The 19,075-nt window shown below is 39.8% G+C and overlaps 1 protein-coding gene across 2 annotated transcripts in view; it reads right to left on the bottom strand.

Annotated features, from left to right (window-relative positions):
• The window catches only part of LOC142108182 (C-reactive protein-like), a 172,763-nt gene that overhangs the window by 12,123 nt on the left and 141,565 nt on the right, over positions 1-19,075 (bottom strand). The window contains exons 1-2 of one of the 2 annotated variants that reach the window (XM_075191801.1): positions 3,336-3,415; positions 1,389-1,447 (exon numbers count right to left, since the gene is read on the bottom strand). In XM_075191801.1, the coding sequence (XP_075047902.1) occupies positions 1,389-1,443 (55 nt within the window). In that variant the 5' untranslated portion in view covers positions 1,444-1,447; positions 3,336-3,415. Of the gene's footprint in view, positions 1-1,388; positions 1,448-3,335; positions 3,416-19,075 lie in introns of those variants that run through there. The other variant, XM_075191802.1, reaches the window with a different exon arrangement.

Below are 19,075 nucleotides of genomic sequence, written 5' to 3'. Positions count from 1 at the left end.
TGAGAGGCATGTTGGTGTCAGTAGCTGAGAGGGGGTACTGGCACTGAATTGCTGTTTGGAGGCTTCTGGGGTACCTCTTTGGTAAGTTGGCTCTCAATTTAAAAACACATATGTATGGCCCAAATATATGGGACTCTCATTGTTTAGAGTAGGACCATCCTATTAGCAAAAGCGCCTTGGCGTGGCGGATGGCTTAAACATACATTTGCAAATGTGTGCAACAAAGACTTTTGCATTTTTATCTACAGTAGAAATGGCAGATCTGTTGCTGGCTATAGCAGTGTGCTGGGGGAAAAAATGTTGTGATAATGATCTACCTAATGGGTACAAATTGATGAGCTAAGTAAGTTAAATGTTGCAATAAGAAGTATGATTATAAATCTCTGTGTTTACAGGTATCCCATGATCAGGCATAGGGAAGGGAGCGCTACAATTTGAAGCTTTTTTTAAAGTCTTTACCTCCTCATTGGTGCCTCATTTTTCCTTATTTTTGCAACTTTTACCTCCATGTATCATGATCATCATCACCATTTATTTATATAGCGCCACTAATTCCACAGCGCTGTACAGAGAACTCACATCAGTCCCTGTCCCGTTGGAGCTTACAGTCTAAATTTCCTAACACACACACACAGACAGACATAGGGAGAGACTATTTGATAACAGCCTATTAACTTACTAGTATTTTTTTTGGAGTGTGGGAGGAAAACGGAGCACCCGGAGGAAACCCACACAAACACGGGGAAAACATGCAAACTTCACAGAGATAAGGCCATGGTCGGGAATTGAACTCATGACCCCAGTGCTGTGAGGTAGAAGTGCTTGCCACTGAACCACCATGTATCCTTTCATCTAACCTACTGGCACAGACCAAGAAGAGCATATATACACAACACTGTATTTCAAAGAATATGTTGGCTTAGTTCCAGCTTATCTTGTAAGCCCTTAATGATTATCAATGACATGGTCCACATCCACTAATTTGCATATCTACATCCATACGTAAAAAATGATGCTCAAAGTGTATCTACAACAATATTTGTATTTAGGGAAAACTTTTCAAGCATCACCCCAGGGGCAGATTTAGACTTTTTCTTGGGGGGGCATTTAACAGAGCCCCATCCCCTCAAGCACATTGGTGGATAGTTCTAGCCATTCACCAATCAGAGTTTGGAAACCTGCCAGCACCATGCACCAAACATTGTGTAACTGGGTGTGAGAATCATTATCCGCTATAGATCAGAAAGTCAGATATATCTATGATTATTGTGACACATGAAAATTGCAACAGCTCAAAATTGTGAAAAAGGACTTGGAAATATATGGAAAACATAATATTGTGTTCTACCAATTTCCTACATGCAAAATGTAGCTGGAACATACTGTACCTTGCTGTGCAACAGATCCTGTGATGAGCATCAACATCATGACGTATAGCTCCATGCTCCTGAATAAAACACATATTTAGTAAAAATGGCTGAGTCTCTGCTAGTCAACATATTGGCATCTACAATGCTTCTAAGCAATAATATATCTACAGATAGAGCACTTTTTTTGCCTTTCATACGGCAAACTGACCACTCGATGCTTCAAGACGTTGACTATTGAGCTGGTGATGTAATAACAACTTAACCGGATTTGTCCTCCAGACCTCAGAAGCATTTAACAATGCAACTTGGCTAAACAAATGGGCCCTGTTTCAACAACGAACAGAAATCTCGATATACGCCATAATTTATGTAAAATTGCTCTGAGCATACTCAGAAATGGACTAGACGCAAGTGAACGCAAAAACATCCAACTAATCTTTGAATGCAAAGGATACTTCTTACAGCCAACTATTTTTTGGATGGAATGGGGTGTGGAAGGGGTCAATGTACAGTAAGGGTGAGCAAGTTTAAATAAAATATGGCATGTACCATGCTTGGCATAATCTACTTAATTTCTTTCTCAGTTGTTCTTTTCAAGAGACAAAGAGAGCCTAATCGGGGGTAATTACATTTTAGGTTGAAAAATATTATTGCTATGCTTCCTGGCTCCAGTACACCTCTCTCTTCCCAATCCCCTTCTGCAGTCACTGTTTCCAAAACAAATAAATCCAAGTGAAAGCACACATTGATAGATAACCCTGTACCTCCTCCAATCTTTGATTCTCATTTAGGGTTGGATGCATTTGATCATAGGTAAAAAAAGACGTGCGCAAATAAAGCGTAACTACATGTTGAGTCGGATGCATGTCACAATGCTCATTTAATTTTTTTGGATGGATGCTAGCGTAGTGGTTAGCACTTCTGCCTTACAGTACTGGGGTCATGAGTTCAATTCCCGACCATGGACTTGGTGAGGAGTTTGTATGAACTCCCCTTGTTTGCATGGGCTTCTTCCAGGTGCTCCGGTTTCCTCCCACGCTCCAAAAACATACTGGTAGGTTAATTGACTGCTAACAAAATTGACCCTATTGTGTGTGTCTGTCTGTGTGTGTGTGTGTGTGTGTGTGTGTTAGGCAATGTAGATTGTAAGCCCCAATGGGGTAGGGACTGATTTGAGTGAGTTCTCTGTACAGCGCTGCGGAATTATTGGCGCTATATAAATAAATGATGATGATGATGACCCACTGTTAATTTCTGCGCTCCTCTTCAATTGACTGCTTGAGGCAGCACATGGTGATAAAGCATGTATTCCGAATTGTCTCCCAACTTGGGGTACAGTCTGGGTATCTTAGACATATTTAAGGGCTAAGATTCTGCTAAATAATTTCAGGCATTAGGAATTAATAAACATATTCCAAACAAATTTGACCATTGTTTAAACATCTAAAGACTTGAAAGATTTCCTGATGGACATAAGTACACATTAGGCGATTCCTGTAAAAAATGTCTACCCTTTAGATTGGACTTAGGAGACACATTTTCTCTGATTGACATTTACTATCGTAAAGCGGGTACAGTACACAAAAAAGTTGAGAAATCCTGATCTATATTGACAGAAAACTTTCACTGTGTCATGCAAATTTCTATCCACAAGTAAACTGCTATAGACACTACCAAATTGCTGACCAATACAAGACACGTGTTTCTAGCTGTAAGAAATAATGCCAGAAAAATGTAAACACCAATAACTATTAAACCGGCACCTGACAAGACTGAACTAATGTATCTAACTCTACAAACCTCCTTATATTTTACCAGAGTTTCTCTAAATGTACAATATCTATATCTGCTGTCATTAGTATAGTTTTTAGTTATAATTTAGTGCATAATTGTCTTCTTAAGGCCTAAAACACTTCTAAATGCCATACAGTATTTCTAATGCCATTTGGCTTTGTCTTCTGTTACCTCTTTCTCTCCTTATGTTGATGGTTTAAATACAATTTATTTCGTAGCCTCTTCTGGGTTGTTTTTGCAATCTGCACAGTAGTGTTGTTTAAATACCCTGGACTTTTGTCAGCCTTCCAAATAAAGGTTAAGTGTCGCAACAGAGTTCCCAGAATTATCTAATCAGCTGGCAAAAAAAATAAACTTCTTATGACAGAATGAAACTTAATATTTAATGGGAATACAGATTTTCACACAATGATTTCTGCAATTGCTTTATATTGGTTATGACGATTTATTTGTGAATTTATCTGCTTTTGTGTGTATTTTTTGCTTATTATGTTCTAGTTTTATTTTTAGTAAAGGATTTTTATTTATGAGTGTGTGTGTGTGTGTGTGTGTGTGTGTGTGTGTGTGTGTGTTTCTTGCACTGTACTTTTTTTTTACAGCTGCATAATTGGTCCCAGCGGGCCCTGGATGCCAGGGCATGTAGGAGTTTGTAGTTCTACAAGTACCAGCATGCTTTGGCAGTCATGGGTATGCTGGTATGCTGGTACTTGTAGTTCTACAGGGATCATCAAACCCAAACACGTTAGTTATGTCAGGTCCAGTAGTGCACCAGCAAAAAATATATATTTTTAAGTGTTTTAACCATTTATTACCCCACACTCACAGCACACACAGGGCTGTTTTCTTCTAGGAGGGAGGCCTAGTAGATGGTAGCAGCTTTTTCAGGGGAACCCTACACTGTTTGCCTCCATGATTTTGCCGCTACTCCATTAGGCAATGAGCACTAGTAGTACTTTTAGGTGGACACATTTATTTTTATTACAAAAAAATTCATTAACACACCAGGCGTTGATGATGATGATGACTACAGTGTCTCTACCGCATGATACGCTTAAAGAGTACAATATGACTTAAATGTATCGCACTTCAGCATATGCATTTTATGGACTATGCAGAGTCGCAGGTATCTTAAGTTAAGTACAGCTCTGCACACTGTGTAAAACTATTATTTTTGTCAGACACAATTTATGTTTACATTTTTGTCATAATTTCAACCAACTTAGCATCAGGCCCAATATACCCAATGAGTGTCAGGCACAAACATAGGTACTCAATATATATGGTATACTTTGTTTTTATTTATGTTATTTTCATTTGTTTTGTTCACTTAGTTTTTTTTTTAGAACTGTGTAATTATTTTTAATCATTTGCTACTATCTCTTTATTACCCTATCTAATGTAAATTTCCCATATCGTGCAAGCACTGTTGGAATTGATTGTTTAACTAAACAGATGTATAAACTACAACTGGAGTTTCCGAGTTGCGAAACCCAGTTTTGAAATGTCTACTTCATATTTCAGCTGCATTGGGAAATAGTGTGTAAACATTAAAGGCTGTACTGCTGGCACAGACATTAAACTTAATCACAAATTCCTAACTCATCAAGGCTATAACCAGCTTTTCAGCATAGTTACAACGAAAGAAGGATGAAAAGGCATATATTGATTATGTTCAACATTTTCTATATTCAAGCTATATTAGGTAGTGAGAAAAATTTTAAAAATACAAAGGTCCATCTACTTTCACCATTCACAAATTCTAATTGTGTTGATCCTTTTTATAATTTAACCCTTCTGTTCCCTTTATTAATGAGTTTGCTTACCTCTCAACCCTCTGTATTTCTTACAGTGAGTTGCTCAAAACTCTACCACATATACTACATGGCCCAAAGTATGGTGACAGTCATTCTAACTAGTGTGTTTGGTCATTTCAACTACACCCATTGGTAACAGTGCATAAAATCAAGCATTCAGCAATGCAATCTTCATAGTCTAACATTAGCAGTGGAATACTGAAGAGCTCAGTGACTTTAAACATGGCACTGTCATAGAATGCCCTCGTTCCAAGTCAGTTCATAAAATTTCTGCCCTTCTAGAACTGCCATAGTCAACTGTAAGTGCTGCTATTGTGAAATGGAAATGTCTAGGAGTAACAGCTCAGCCTTGAAGTGTAAGACCATACAACCTCCCAAAACAGAACCGCAGAGTATTAAAGAGCTACAGAGTTCAAACTGTCCTGAAAACATACATCAGGACAAGAACTGTTCATTGGGAGCTTCATGAACTGGGTTTCCATGGTCAAGAAACCACACACTAGACTCAGATCACCAAGCGCAATGTCAAACTTCAACTGGAGTGGTGTAAAGCACACCGCCACTGGATTCTGGAGCAGTGTAAATCAGAGATGTTCAGGCTCGGTTCCCCAAGAACCGAACAAACCCGAACTTAGCAGATCCAAGTACCGAGCCGATTCGGCTCGATACTTTCGCGTTCCTTCAGAATTGAAAACGGGGAAAAACGTAATTGTTAAGTCGTCGGATCACGCGAGTTTTGGATTCTATAAGTACCGCCGTCCACGGCGATCCAGCGCCATTTCACACAGGGACACAGAAGGGGTAGCACAGTTCTTGGCAGTCTCTAGAGCAGTTGGGCAGTGACATAGGTAGAAAAGAAAGAGGAAGGGTAGCAGAGTTCTTCAAAATATCCAGTGACATTCAGGAGAGCTCCATTGCTCCATTGCTAATTGTCATTGCTGAAATAGAATTAATAGGTCTGGCAGGCTTGGTCTTTTAAATCTGCAGTCACATTGTACTGTGTTATATAGGTAGCACACAAAGAGGAGAGCTCCATTGCTCCATTAATAATTGTAATTGCTAAAATAGAAATATTAGGGTTGGCAGGCTTGGTCTTCTGAATTTGCAATCAAATTGTACAGTGTTATCAAAATAGATTCACAGCAGTACACAGAAGAGCAGGAGCACCAAGCAGCTACTGGCAACAGTCAGGATTATAGTATTACCTCTACATCATCTAGTAAAGTCTATGTTAAAGTGCATAGTGTTTGTAAGTCAGGGAAACAAAATTGTAAAAATTCACCTTTAACCTTGGTCAAGAAAAGACCTGTAATCCAGGCAAAGTTATCTGCAGAAAAAAATAAAATTGTCAACATGCCAAGGAAAGAATGAGGCCTTCGCCTTTCTCTATGAATGCGAGTTCTGCAAATGTCACTGAGGCATCTTCTTGTAAGGTCAGTCATTACCAAGCAAGACCTTTTCATTCGGACTCCAAAAAGTGGCGTCCAAATACTTTTACCTGTAAAAGTCGAGCTGAAAGAAAACAGTAAGGCATTAGAGGAAAATGTATGTTCAGATTCAGAAATGACACAAATCCCTGAGGAGAGTCTATCCACGAGTGCTATGTGTGAGCCTGACCTTTCTGATAGTGCACCCATAAAGAAGGCCCCTTTCAGCATTTCTGCAGATGTGTGCATGAACAGCCTCTTGCTTAGGATGGTGGCAGGGCAAAATAAATTGTTCTTGCAGCTGCTGCAATTTCCTACATGCTGTTGCAGAATGCCGAAAATGTCCCGAAATTTTTCGGGCCACAGACAGCATCTCCTGCACGTCCCTGTCATTTTTCAAAAAGCTCTGTACCACCAAGTAGATTGTGTGAGCAAAACAGGGAATGTGATGGATTTCACTCAGCTGTATGATGTGGTTTGAAGGGGGTGTAATGACTGTAAGAATGGTGAGCTGTGTGTAAATAGGATGGGGGCTTTGTGTATATTTAGCTGATAGCATATAAGAATATTTAAAAATTTGCCTGGTTCCTAAATTTGTCATGCCCTTCTTATGTCATATGAAGTTGTCAAGGGAAGAACTGACTAACTTATATAAAAAGGTGATATAAAAATTATATTAAAATAATCATTGGTTCGTTTGTCTGTCCAGTTATGCATTTGGACACCCCTGCACCGATTGGGATGAAACCAACACGAGGTGGTCCAGTTGGATCATGGACAGGTTTTAGGAGGATTAGATCTCTCTACACATTTATTTAATTGTATTTCCAAGGCACGTTTATATTTAAAAAAAAAATCATGAATAGCCACACCCCAAATAGCCTCAAGCTTTCCAGTAGGAAAAAGGGCGCTCAAATAGTTCTCTGAGTTTGCTTTGACCTACCCTGCTATGCAAGTTTAAATGAACGAAGGGTCTGTGATTTGGATTTTGATGTTTTATTAGGTGTCCATCATGCATATTTTCCATAGCATCTGCTGGCCTGCAAATCTATGCACAGGTTTATATGTACAATGGTGTTTCCAAAGACCGTGAAGCAAGCATGAATCATGACAGACATAAGTTCTTGCACACATAAAGAATTATTGTAAATCTGTACATTTGTTAATGAGATTAGAATTCTAATTAATTTAAACTAAATGCTGCTTTTGTATGAGCATAATACATCAATACCTGCTGTGATTATGTTTGGTTTCCTGCAGATTTTAGTCTAAGGCACCAGAGTTCACCAGCTATGTGTTAAAATAATAAATAATGGTGCTACTATGCGCTGTTCATGCTAACAATTGTAACAGAACAAAGAAATATGGAGAAGGAAACTAGTGGTAGTGGTGAGTGGTGGCCCTGTCACATTATCAGTAGCAGTGAACTATAGGTAGAGAACCTGCGCTAAACAAAGATACATGGAAAGCAATGTGTTTGTAATGTGGCAAATATGCCTCCTTGCCATAGTTCCCCTATAAGGGATCTAATAGGAACACAGTTAGTCTGCAGCAGCAGGCTGCAGACAGGGTTAAGTTTTCCCTGGGTTCCTCTTTTAGCACTTACACACACAGGTGTTCCACGTTGGTGTAATTGGTTTTGCTTTGCTGTGATTTGTTGCAGTGCTTGGGTGGAGGATAAAGGCACTGTCTTTATGTGTGGGTGGGACCACCGATGCCAGTAAGTGGCCGGCTTGCAGACAGGAAAGTTATGTATAGCCAGATATAGGTGGCGGGGATTTTTGTGTACTGTTACTGGATATGATTGCTGAACCAGCGTTGGAACTGTTTACCATCCTGACAACTGCTAATAAACAGTTAAATGGTTCAGCATACCTGTGTTGGATTCCTGTGAATGCTGTACTTTCTCACAGTACAAATGGTGGTAATTTCAGATATTTAAAAAACAATGTTTAATACTGATAGTGAAGCAAAAAAATGCAAAAACCACAGATAGAGTCTGTAACAGTGGATAATAAAACAATATAAAAGTTCCTGTATAGCCCAAAAACCTTCTGCAAAACAATTATCTCCTGAAGATAAGTCTAACCTGAGCATGCCAGGTGTCAATAAGCAGAGTCTTGTATATTTATATCTTGTATATCTATATTCGTATAAACAATGCAGAAATGGATTGGGCGCCTGCACTCCACTATACTTACGGTTGGTATTGGGGGCTGAGGTCCTCGAAGTCCAAATCCTGATGAGTAGAAGGATTCTCAATCGGGCTGTGGAATACAGAGAGTGAAAAAGAGTTCCTTTGTGATGTAGCAGTGGCGTGCATTCCACCTTGGAATGCACACTACTTCCTGTTTCCTTTCTGATATAAATGAGGTCTCGACCGGTTTCGCCGTTTGTGACTTTTCAAGGGATGTCTGGGTAAAGCACTGGGGATCCCTTCTTATATATTGGCTCATTGGTCAAGTCTGATTGGTCATCAAGTTCGCTATATGTAACTGATGGTGAAAACATCTTAATGCATGTCCTTTGGTGAAGTGAATATTCGATCAGTAGTTATGTACAATTGAAGTATGATAACTAAAGGAACGTAAATGGGTGAATATAAGGAATACAGAATAAAGAAGATATGGTATAATTTAAGATAAGTATAAATTGATGAAAATGATAAATTAAAAACAAATAAATTAAATAAGAATAATTCAAATGCAGATAAATGAAATACAAAAATTATATAGAAATAGAAGGTTAATAGATAAAGAATATCAGGATATAGCTCATATATGGGTTGAAAGAAAATGGATGCAAAATTGCGTTGAGATGTAAATATCCTTGCTTATACACAGGATAAACACCGAAATCACAACATAGGGATTATTTGGGTGCACAGATACAGAATGGTTATGGATATCTAAAACAAATGATTTTACTCCACAAAGGTGTATATATATATATATATATATATATATATATATATACATATATATTTATATATATATATATATATATATATATATATACACATCCATACATAATAATAATGGTGGGATATGGCGATTTTTACCAATGACAATGTGTGTTTCCACAATACTTAAATGGCTAGGTTACTGCGTAAGTCCCATGCTCTAATTGTAACAACAGTTGTAAATATTGTAGTAGGGGTAGATGTTACATTAACATTATTATTCTATGGGAGCGCTTACGGTCATAGACCATACACAGGGATTGGACAGCATTTCACATTTTCTTCTTCAAGACCCAGATATAAAACCAGAACAAACACAATTCATTCTGGATAGTATACAGTTTATACTTAACCACAATTATTTTTGGTTTCAAGACACGTTTCAACTTCAAATAAGAGGCACAGCCATGGGGACCATATTTGCCCCTACCTATGCTAATCTCTTTATGAGTAAATGGGAGATCGACAACATCTGCTCCCACCCTGAAGCAGGGGCAAACTCTGGTCCTCTGGTGACGCTACAATGATGATATCATCTTCACATGGAAGGGTGACGAATCTTCACTAGAAATCTTCTTTGCAGAACTTAACCATAATTCACACAACCTTTCAGTGCTGGGCCTTTATTTCTGGGTATATTACTAGCTCTTTTGCTGGACACTATTGTGGGTATATATTTTGTGGATTTACTCTATTTCTCTTGTGTTCCATTTAACTGGGCATTACTATTGGGCATATTATTCACTGCTGACAATTTTCAATTAGTGAACTGGGCAGCATGCTGGCTTAGTGGTTAACACTTCTGCCGCACAGCACTGGGGTCATGAGTTTGATTCCTGACTATGACCTTATATGTGCGGAGTTTGTATGTTCCCCTTGTGCTTGCGTGGGTTTCTACCTGGTGTTCTGGTTTCCTATCACACTCCAAAAACATACTAGCAGGTTAAATGGCTACTATTAAATTTACCCTTAGTCTTTCTCGGTGTGCGTGTGTGAATTTTAGGGAATTTAGACTGTGAGCTTCAATGGGGCAGGGACTGATGTGTGTTCTCTGTACAGCGCTGCGGTATTAGTGGTACTATATAAATAAATAGATGATGATGATGATGATGATGGTGATGAGCCACACACTAAGATGCATCTGCTCAGCAGCAAAGTGACTCAGGTAATTGTATTGAAGTTAAGGAAATTGTCTTGACCTAAATACATTGTCTATTGTTACTTTAAGCAACAAATTATATAATCTAAGCAGAGAATATATTCCGTTTTTATAATACATTTCAGTAATTATCTGTCCATGATTACTGGAATTTGCAGGAAACTGTGCAAGAAGGGATTCCAATTGCTAGCTCAGGATATCAGGAGTTCATAGGTTCCAAAATCAGAAAGCAAAGCAGTGTCATTCAGGCCCAGGTCAGCTTCGGGAGTGGAAAAGGGAGGCAAAGGGCAAACCAGAAGCAATATCAGGAAAAAGCCGAAGCCTGTATCGTGAGTGGAAACAGGTATCAAAGGGAAAACCAGAGGTAAGAACAGAAAACTGGCCAAAGGGTTGAGAGATAAAGGACAGGAACACAGGATTGCTGGATTAGCAGCGAAAGATCAATAATCTGTCAAAGTGTCAGCCTCAGTATTTATCTTAAACAGTTACTGTTGGTCCTCCTTCTGGTTGGAAGCTCCAGTGAAAACATTTAATTTCGACCCAAATGATGCCCCATGCACACACAAATGTGCATCCCATTCCTCCTCTAAATTTGGGAAGGCTCAAGAACTCATTTATTTGCCAAGCATAAGACCTTCCTGGACTTATTTGTGAATTTCACCAAAGAGAGTCCAATTGTAAACATTAGGTGCTAGCAAGCACTTTACCATTCATATTCGTTATACTAGAAATAAATTCAGGGGTAGATTTATCAGACTTTCCGAAAATAAAATGCAGAGGTGTTGCCCATAGCAACCAATCAGATTCTAGCTGTCATTTATCTAGTAGATTGTAGAAAATGATAGCTAGAATCTAATTGTTTGCTATGGGCAACATCTCCACTTTTCCTTTTTAGAGGGCTTGATAAACCAAGAATCAGTCAGCATTAAAATTGTTCAAGTTGGTAAAATCATGTCATTATAGATTAAATTTGTATCAGTAAGCAGATCGATGACAGTTGTTCAAGCTAAGTTTGCATTGCGAAGTATGTATTGTATATAAAAAAGTATGAAATATCCCACAGACACTCAGTGGCCCAGCAATTAAAACCTCAATTTAAAAAATAAATAAATAGAACTGTACCCATCTGTCTGGTTAAGGTGTAGTACCCTGGTACCCCTGGATAATGGCATATTTGATTTGTTACTACTAAGGAAATGGCATTGTAGATCTTCTATAAGAATCCCACCCACCTGCTACAAACCTCAAAAATATCTTTAACATAGAAGCAATCTTCATTTTATAACCCTGTTGTTACCTTTTAAAAAAAAAATCAGTAACATTTTTACACAGAGAGCATGAATTATATTGTTTTTAGAGCATATACATATGAACAATAGTCTGATAAATTAGTGTCAATGATGTATTCAATTATGACTCAGATAACTGGTCTTCATAGCATTTAGTATGGGGTGTTTATTTGGCCACAATACTTAGTTAAATGATGAGATACGTAATTTAGTCTCATAGTGGGGAGATCTCCAATTAGTGGTCTTAAGACATAGCTCTCTGTGGGCCTTATATAGAGTCGGACACAATTCTTTTATTCTTAAAAAGTAAGCTCAAATTGGGACTTTTTAAAATACATACTATACTGTGTATTCAGAACAACAGGTACTTTAAGAGATATAAGCTCAGGTATGGCGGGAAGGCTTACCAGAGCTGGACTAGTTGAATGTATGAGGGTTTTTTAATCTCCAAAGACCAGGATTTTACAGTAACATGCCAGTGCTGCCAACCTGGGCCTAGGTGCGGAAATAAAGAGGGTCGGCGATGGTGGTGTGGTAGAGTGTTTATTTATACAAGTTAACCCGTGCATGATACTCATGCATTCTAGTCAAATCAAGCTACTTAAGGTGTTAAAAAGGTTCTTGTCATGCATTTGGGCCTAGCCCAGGCCTCCTCAGGGGAAGAGCGTTACTTCCCGACGCAAGCGCTCTTTTTTAACGTGGTTTTGTCCACATGTCACCACCTTATCATTTTTCTCCATCACCTCATCCTTCATCTTCATCGCCACTTCCTTCATCAAGCTAATTAAGGTGTTAAAAACTCCCCACTGTCTCCACCGGCAACCACCAACCACTCCCAACTGTCACTTCTCCTTCAAGAATTATATAGGTCAGTGTATAACTCTGCACAGCAGGTGGCGCTACGGCTTGGTTTTTTTTTCCCACACACGCCACTAGGCATTTCTATAGTAGATGTTTTTTGTATGTGTTTCTTTATTTTTAGGATTCCCTGGTGCATTACATTGCAAATGTTGGTTCAACTGGGCCAGAGTAGAATCAAATGATTCTTTAATGCTTGTAAGATTTTCATCCAAGAGTGGTGCTAGAACCAGTGCAAATTCAGTAGGTTTCATTTTTGCTGACTTGAGTAAGTCTCACTGATTTATGTTTTTCTGTAGCGATGGCTGAGAATTATGGTGATCAGAATCATTAGCGTGTAGATGTAGATTTAACTCTCTTGAATTGTTGTTTGTTTTAAAATGTTTCCATTTAATAAATTTGTCAGGAGTAGAAAGCGTCATCTCTTGATGGCTGTTCCAGAAGAGAAAGAGTAATGCCACTGACAGATAAAGATAATTGATGAGAGTTACATGTTGTTAATCAGGAGTGAACAGTTCATCTGGATTGTCCATTCTTCAATCTAAGGCACAGACAGATCAGTCAAAGTTTATAGGATCAAATCGGAATATAAATGTTGTTGTTGATATAACTAGCAATGGTATATACATGGTGTGACGATACCAGGGTGTTAGGCCAGGAACCCACTTAGGTAACCCTAGTATCTAGGATGGTTCATACGGGCAAGGAGAGAGTGATGATACCATAAAATCTTTATTACAGTCGACAAACACACTGTGATCAGTAGCAAAAGAAGGAGAAGTGTTTAGCAAAAAAATAACACCAATAATATCAACACATTTGAATAACAACCCCACCACCATTCCAGAGTTATCATTAAGGCAACTGTTGCAAGATCAGGTTAGGGGTGCCAACTCCTGGGGTAAACAGCAACACTTCTCATGCAGTAGCCAGTCAACTGCCTTGGTACAAGTAGCAACAGCTAGTTTTATTTAGCAGTGTAAAGTAAAGAAAACATAACATGAATACTAGCCTGTCCGGCTCTAACATAATAATGAATTTCGCCTCTAAGGTCCTAATCTCACACACACACTAACTAACAGAACTTACAGGTAACAATGGCAGTGTCTCTCAACAGTCCTCTAACCTGTTTCTCAGACAGTGAGAGACTGAGGGAACAACCTCACAGCCATTTAACTACAGCTCACAGATGCAACTCCTAATTATCCAGAAAGTGTCTAGCAAGTTGGAAGACCCAAAATGGACCTAATGAATGGAGCCCACCCTTCTCTCTCCATTCACAACCCAGGGGACCCTACTCCAGCTCCTTCTGCACAACTGAAAGGATATTTGGGAAGCTCTTTTACCAAATACAAACAATCTTCCTGGGGTTTTAAAACACATAAGACAGAAACCTGGGAAATACATACCTCCCATCAATTACTTCCCCAGTGTGTCTTTCACGCAACTAATATAGTTTTATGCTATGCATCCTTAGGGGTTGGAGAGGGGAATGGAAAGATATCATCCCCATGTGGGTTTCACCCCTGCTGGTTTCGTGTCTAGATGTCTGAAACAGTTGTGGAGTACAGTATCTGCTGAAACTAGGTGCTGATTGATTTAATTCTGGTTAAGTAAGAGAGCCCCGTTTTAACGACTTCCTTATTTTGATGGTTTGAAAGGGGATTTAGATGGTTAAGACTTCCTGTTTGCAAGACGGGAGGGAGCGCTGGCCAGGAAATTATGATCTCATTTGATGCTATGTTCAAATTAGTACTTGTAAATCACCTGGCTTTATTTAAGAATTTGGTGGTTACATTTAAGTCCATCCCGATAATATTTTTATCCACAGTCAGAGATTGCAATAATGGGCTTTATAATGTTCAAACAAAATGCTATTCCCATTGACAGCTCACACAAGCATTATGCATTTTAAATGTTCAAAGTGCCTGTTAGACCCATCTTGTCACACAGAGCTTGATCAGATTTATATTATTTGTGCATCTTGTAACTTTAGGTTTGGCCACAGTGTGGCAATAGAAATCCTTTCATAACATATGAAATTAGAAATTTTCATGTTAAAACAATGGCAAACGTTTTTTTTGTTAATCCTAAAGTCTTATATCTTTAGGAATGATTTAGGACTCATGCCAGCAATATTGGCGCTGCTACCTAAATTTTTACTGAGATCTTTGTGAATGGCTGCGGATCTACTGTGAGATTAATGATCTTGTGGCATAGAAAACTTGGTACCAATGTTAGAAGCAGGTGGGATTGCTGAAGTAATAGTAGATGACTCACCGACAATAGGATGTATAGTGAGAGAGGGGTAACTGATTCCACTATCATCAGATACAGGTAAGTTCAATGTTTTTAAGGGGGTATCAAGCAAGTCTGATATTGTTGACTCACCAGAGGTATGTTGATCAGCACTGTTCGGTGGCAGTTTGGGGAGAAAATCATGATAGCTGGATGGTAATAAGGCCTGCAGTCTGCTAAGTTAGGGTGTTGTTTGATTGCCAGGAAGGTCCGATCCAATAGCTCTGCTGGTAAAGTGAGCGTTGGGGATCACTGACGTTATGTAAGCAGGCAGATGTAAGAGATGGTATATACAAGTGGTTGTGGATTGGATGCGTGCATTCAGTGTTTTTTTCACAGTTAACCAGTTACTTCTGGTTTCAGTGTAGCCTGAGGAAGTATATGCTGAATCTCATGAGACAAACCTCTGCCACTTTAGGCCCTGATAGGAGGAGCTCGCTTTATGAATAACTGTGGAGATCTTGCGCTGGAGCAGGTCCACAGAGATGCATAGGCTGTTGGAGGTAAAGTAGGCCGCACCTTGTTGTCACTCTCCCCTGGGCACAAAATGGGTCCAAATCTGGAACTCAACCCTAAGGAGTTTCTAATGTATTTCCCACCTTGTATCAAGGTGAGCAGCATCACTGGTTATGAAATATTGCCTTCTACTTGCTCTGGGAATTTCTCACTTGAATGATTGTCAAACCACAACACCCCCATCATCAAAATGTTAAATCATCTCTGATTTCCTCCAACAAACACAGCTTAGCATAAGTCCTAGTCACACCTCCATAGATCTCTGAAGCTTGTGGCAAAAAATGTTGCCCATGGGGATGACTCTACACGCAAAGTTAAGGGAGCCCTTGAGGGACGCACTGTTCTCAGGGAAACTTTGGGTGCCCTTCTGATACTCAAAATTAACACTGTCCACTTGACTACCTTATCCTGAAGTAAATGGCATCAACCCACCACCATGTCAATTTCGATTCCAAAACAAGAGAAACAGGAGTTATAAACTATATGAACCCTGAGGGTCGCGAACAATGCTTGAGCTGCAAACAGCGTATCAACACATAAGTAGTAATCCCTAGGTCCTATAAGAATATCATCCAGATAGTGAGATACACACAAAAAACAATGTAACGGAATGAGTCCAAGGGGTAAATTTGTAAAGCTTAGAGTTTTCTGGCGGGTTTGAAAAGTGGAGATGTTGCCTATAGCAACCAATCAGATTCTAGCTATCATTCTGTAGAATGTACTAAATAAATGATAACTAGAATCTGACTGGTTTTTCAAACCTGCCGAAAAACTCTCAGCTTGTTACATTTACCCCCCAGGTGTAAGGGGAGAAGGCAGAAAGTGGACTCAATGTCCACTTTGGCTAACAAAGCCCCCTGACCAAAAACCTTAACCTAATCGAGAGCAGATTCAATAGGTTGGCAAAACATTGAGCTATAATGGGGGTCTATAGTGGCGTTAACTGATCCCTCAGCCCATTGTGACAGTTGCTGAATCAGTCTGTAACTACCAATGGCCTTTTTGGGGACCGCTCTTGTCGGAGATATAAATAGCTCTGAAAAAGGGGGGAATAGAAAAGGACCAGTCGTGTGGCCCCAGTGCATCTTTTTGCTGACTTTCTCCCAAGATGTCATATAAAGTATAGGTGAAACGTAAATTCCGCATACTGCCTGACCTTATGACACCACTAATCGGCAAGCAAAAACCTACCAGGAAACCTTATTCTAAAAAGGATGCTTGGTCTGTGTCAGGAAACTGAGCTTGCAGATCAATTGTGGAATGTGCCGTAGTTCTGAGGAATTCCTCATGGTTCCCGCGGTATTCCTAGCACAATGTTTTCTGGGTGCGGGCTCCGGCCATGGGTACACATGTGTCTGTACTTTCAGGTTGCTCCTGTATTTCAGACTCAGTTATTGAAGACAAAACCATCAGGGACGGTCCAAGTGGCCTCTGGGTCAGAAACTGCTGCACCCTACTACTGACAGCTGGGGTACTGCTGGGACGCAGTGCCATCTAAATCTCATCATCCTTAAAACTCAGTGGTAAGTTAGCATGACAACTATGCTTCAAACGACAGTATTCGTCATAGGGGCACCAAACAAATGCTTCAACATGTTGTTTATCAAGTGAAGAAAGCGCTACATATCCATGATTTCTGCAGGTGTGGGTTCAATGTATGTCGCCGCAAACACACAATACCTTGTCAGCCAGTTGAGGAAGGATTTATTGGTGTCCTCACCTAGTGTCAATAAGATATTGTTTGTGTAGGATGGGCATGGCCAACCAGTCAGGGTGTTGTACTTTTTAATTATAGGGAAATCACTGTAGCTCCTCAGTGCTGCCTACCCTACTTCCATTTCAACTTTTTTTTTATGTCTCCCATAGCCGGCGGAAGTTGGTAAATAAGTCATCACCAGGGCTGCCACCAGAAATTGAGGGACCCAGTACAAATGTAGCAGGCAGGGCCTCCCTCCGTCCTTCACTCACTCCACTCACTCACTCCACCCTCATTTTTAAATTATTCTCTGCCCAATATTTGCCCACCCCCACTCTCAACAGTCACCCCCCATCCCTGATTCCATCTATTCTCTGCAGTAGATTACTTACCCCTCTGCCTCTTCTTGCTGTCTCCTTTTGGCTCCTCTCTATTGACAGTGCTGTGACATGACGCTATTAATTACATGACGCCAGCGATGCTGCAGGAAGCCTCTCTGCTTTGTCGCTGCTCTCTGTCCGGGAGCCGGCCACTTGGGGGGCTGGGACTGAAGCAAATGGAGGCAGCTGTGGAGCCCCGACATCTTGGGAATGGAGGCAGACATGCTGCCTACAAGGGGGCCACTGCCGACCACATCCTTAATTACACATAGCGGTCTCTCTACACACCACCTCTCACATCTCTGGTGCCTGCTCCCTCCCTTAATTCACTGCAGAGACCCTCTCCCCTCATACATTTGTTTGGGCCCAGAGCTGCAGGGACCTCACACTGCTGTTGGGCCTCATACTGTTGTACTCCCTGTACCTCCTGATGGCGGCTCTGGTAGTCACATCAGCCAGGCAGTGTTGAAAACAGTGTCTAATTTGTAAGAAGCGGCACAACACTGGCAAGCTACAGTGGCATCCATATAATTAACTAGTATCTGATGTCTCCATTGCAGCTATGAAGTGGTGCAGGGAGACCAGGTAGTGTCTGATAGGGGAGAATGGTGGTAGGTGAGGTACAACAGCAGGGATGTATGATAAATACCTATAAACTCAAGCAAGAATATGGAAAGAAACAATCCTAACTTCCAAGGAAACTTTGCACCAAGTATTCAGACCATGTGGATGTAATATATTAAGATTATAAATCCGATATGCCTCTCTGAAGCAACTTTGCTGTCAAGGCCTTACCCCTGCAGACTTCTTCCAACGTCAATCATAAATATTAGGTGTATATTTACTAAACTACGTGTTTAAAAAAGTGGGCATGTTGCCTATAGTAACCAATCAGATTCTAGCTGTCATTTTGTAGAATGTACTAAATAAATGATAACTAGAATCTGATTGGTTGCTGTAGGCAACATCTCCAAACCCCCAGTTTAGTAAATCTAGCCTTCAGTAAAATACCTAGATGGAGTAGTTTCTTTTGTATGTTCTGAGGAGCCATAAGGAATGTTATTTAGGTCATTTTTTAATCTCTTGTCTACCCTGACCTATTTCAACTTCCCCATGCAGTATGGGAATTTTTTAAACCAGGACTTATACATGAGATTATCCTGTAAAAACAGTATTTATTTATTAATAATATGCTTAAAAACCTTTGCTATATTAATGTAGGTAATAACACATGTATGCCCATTTGTCAGGCTCTTCCGGTGTTCATTTGGTTAATAATGTGGTACAAGTCATCTGTCTGACCACATTAGCATATCTGTCAGATTTCTGCCATCAGAACCTTGTCGCAAAATTATCAATCACCTCATCATGGATAATAAATATGAGACCACTAACATTAAGTAGCCGTTCCAAAGCGATAGTCCACAACATGAATGTATCCGCCACACACCTGAATGAGGTTTGATATTAGGGGGATACTTCAAGTAAGCTTAAACACTGTCATGAAAAAAA

This window comes from Mixophyes fleayi, chromosome 12, assembly GCF_038048845.1.
Source record: "Mixophyes fleayi isolate aMixFle1 chromosome 12, aMixFle1.hap1, whole genome shotgun sequence".
Lineage (NCBI taxonomy): Eukaryota > Metazoa > Chordata > Amphibia > Anura > Limnodynastidae > Mixophyes > Mixophyes fleayi.
This window is presented reverse-complemented; position numbering and strand designations above follow the sequence as displayed.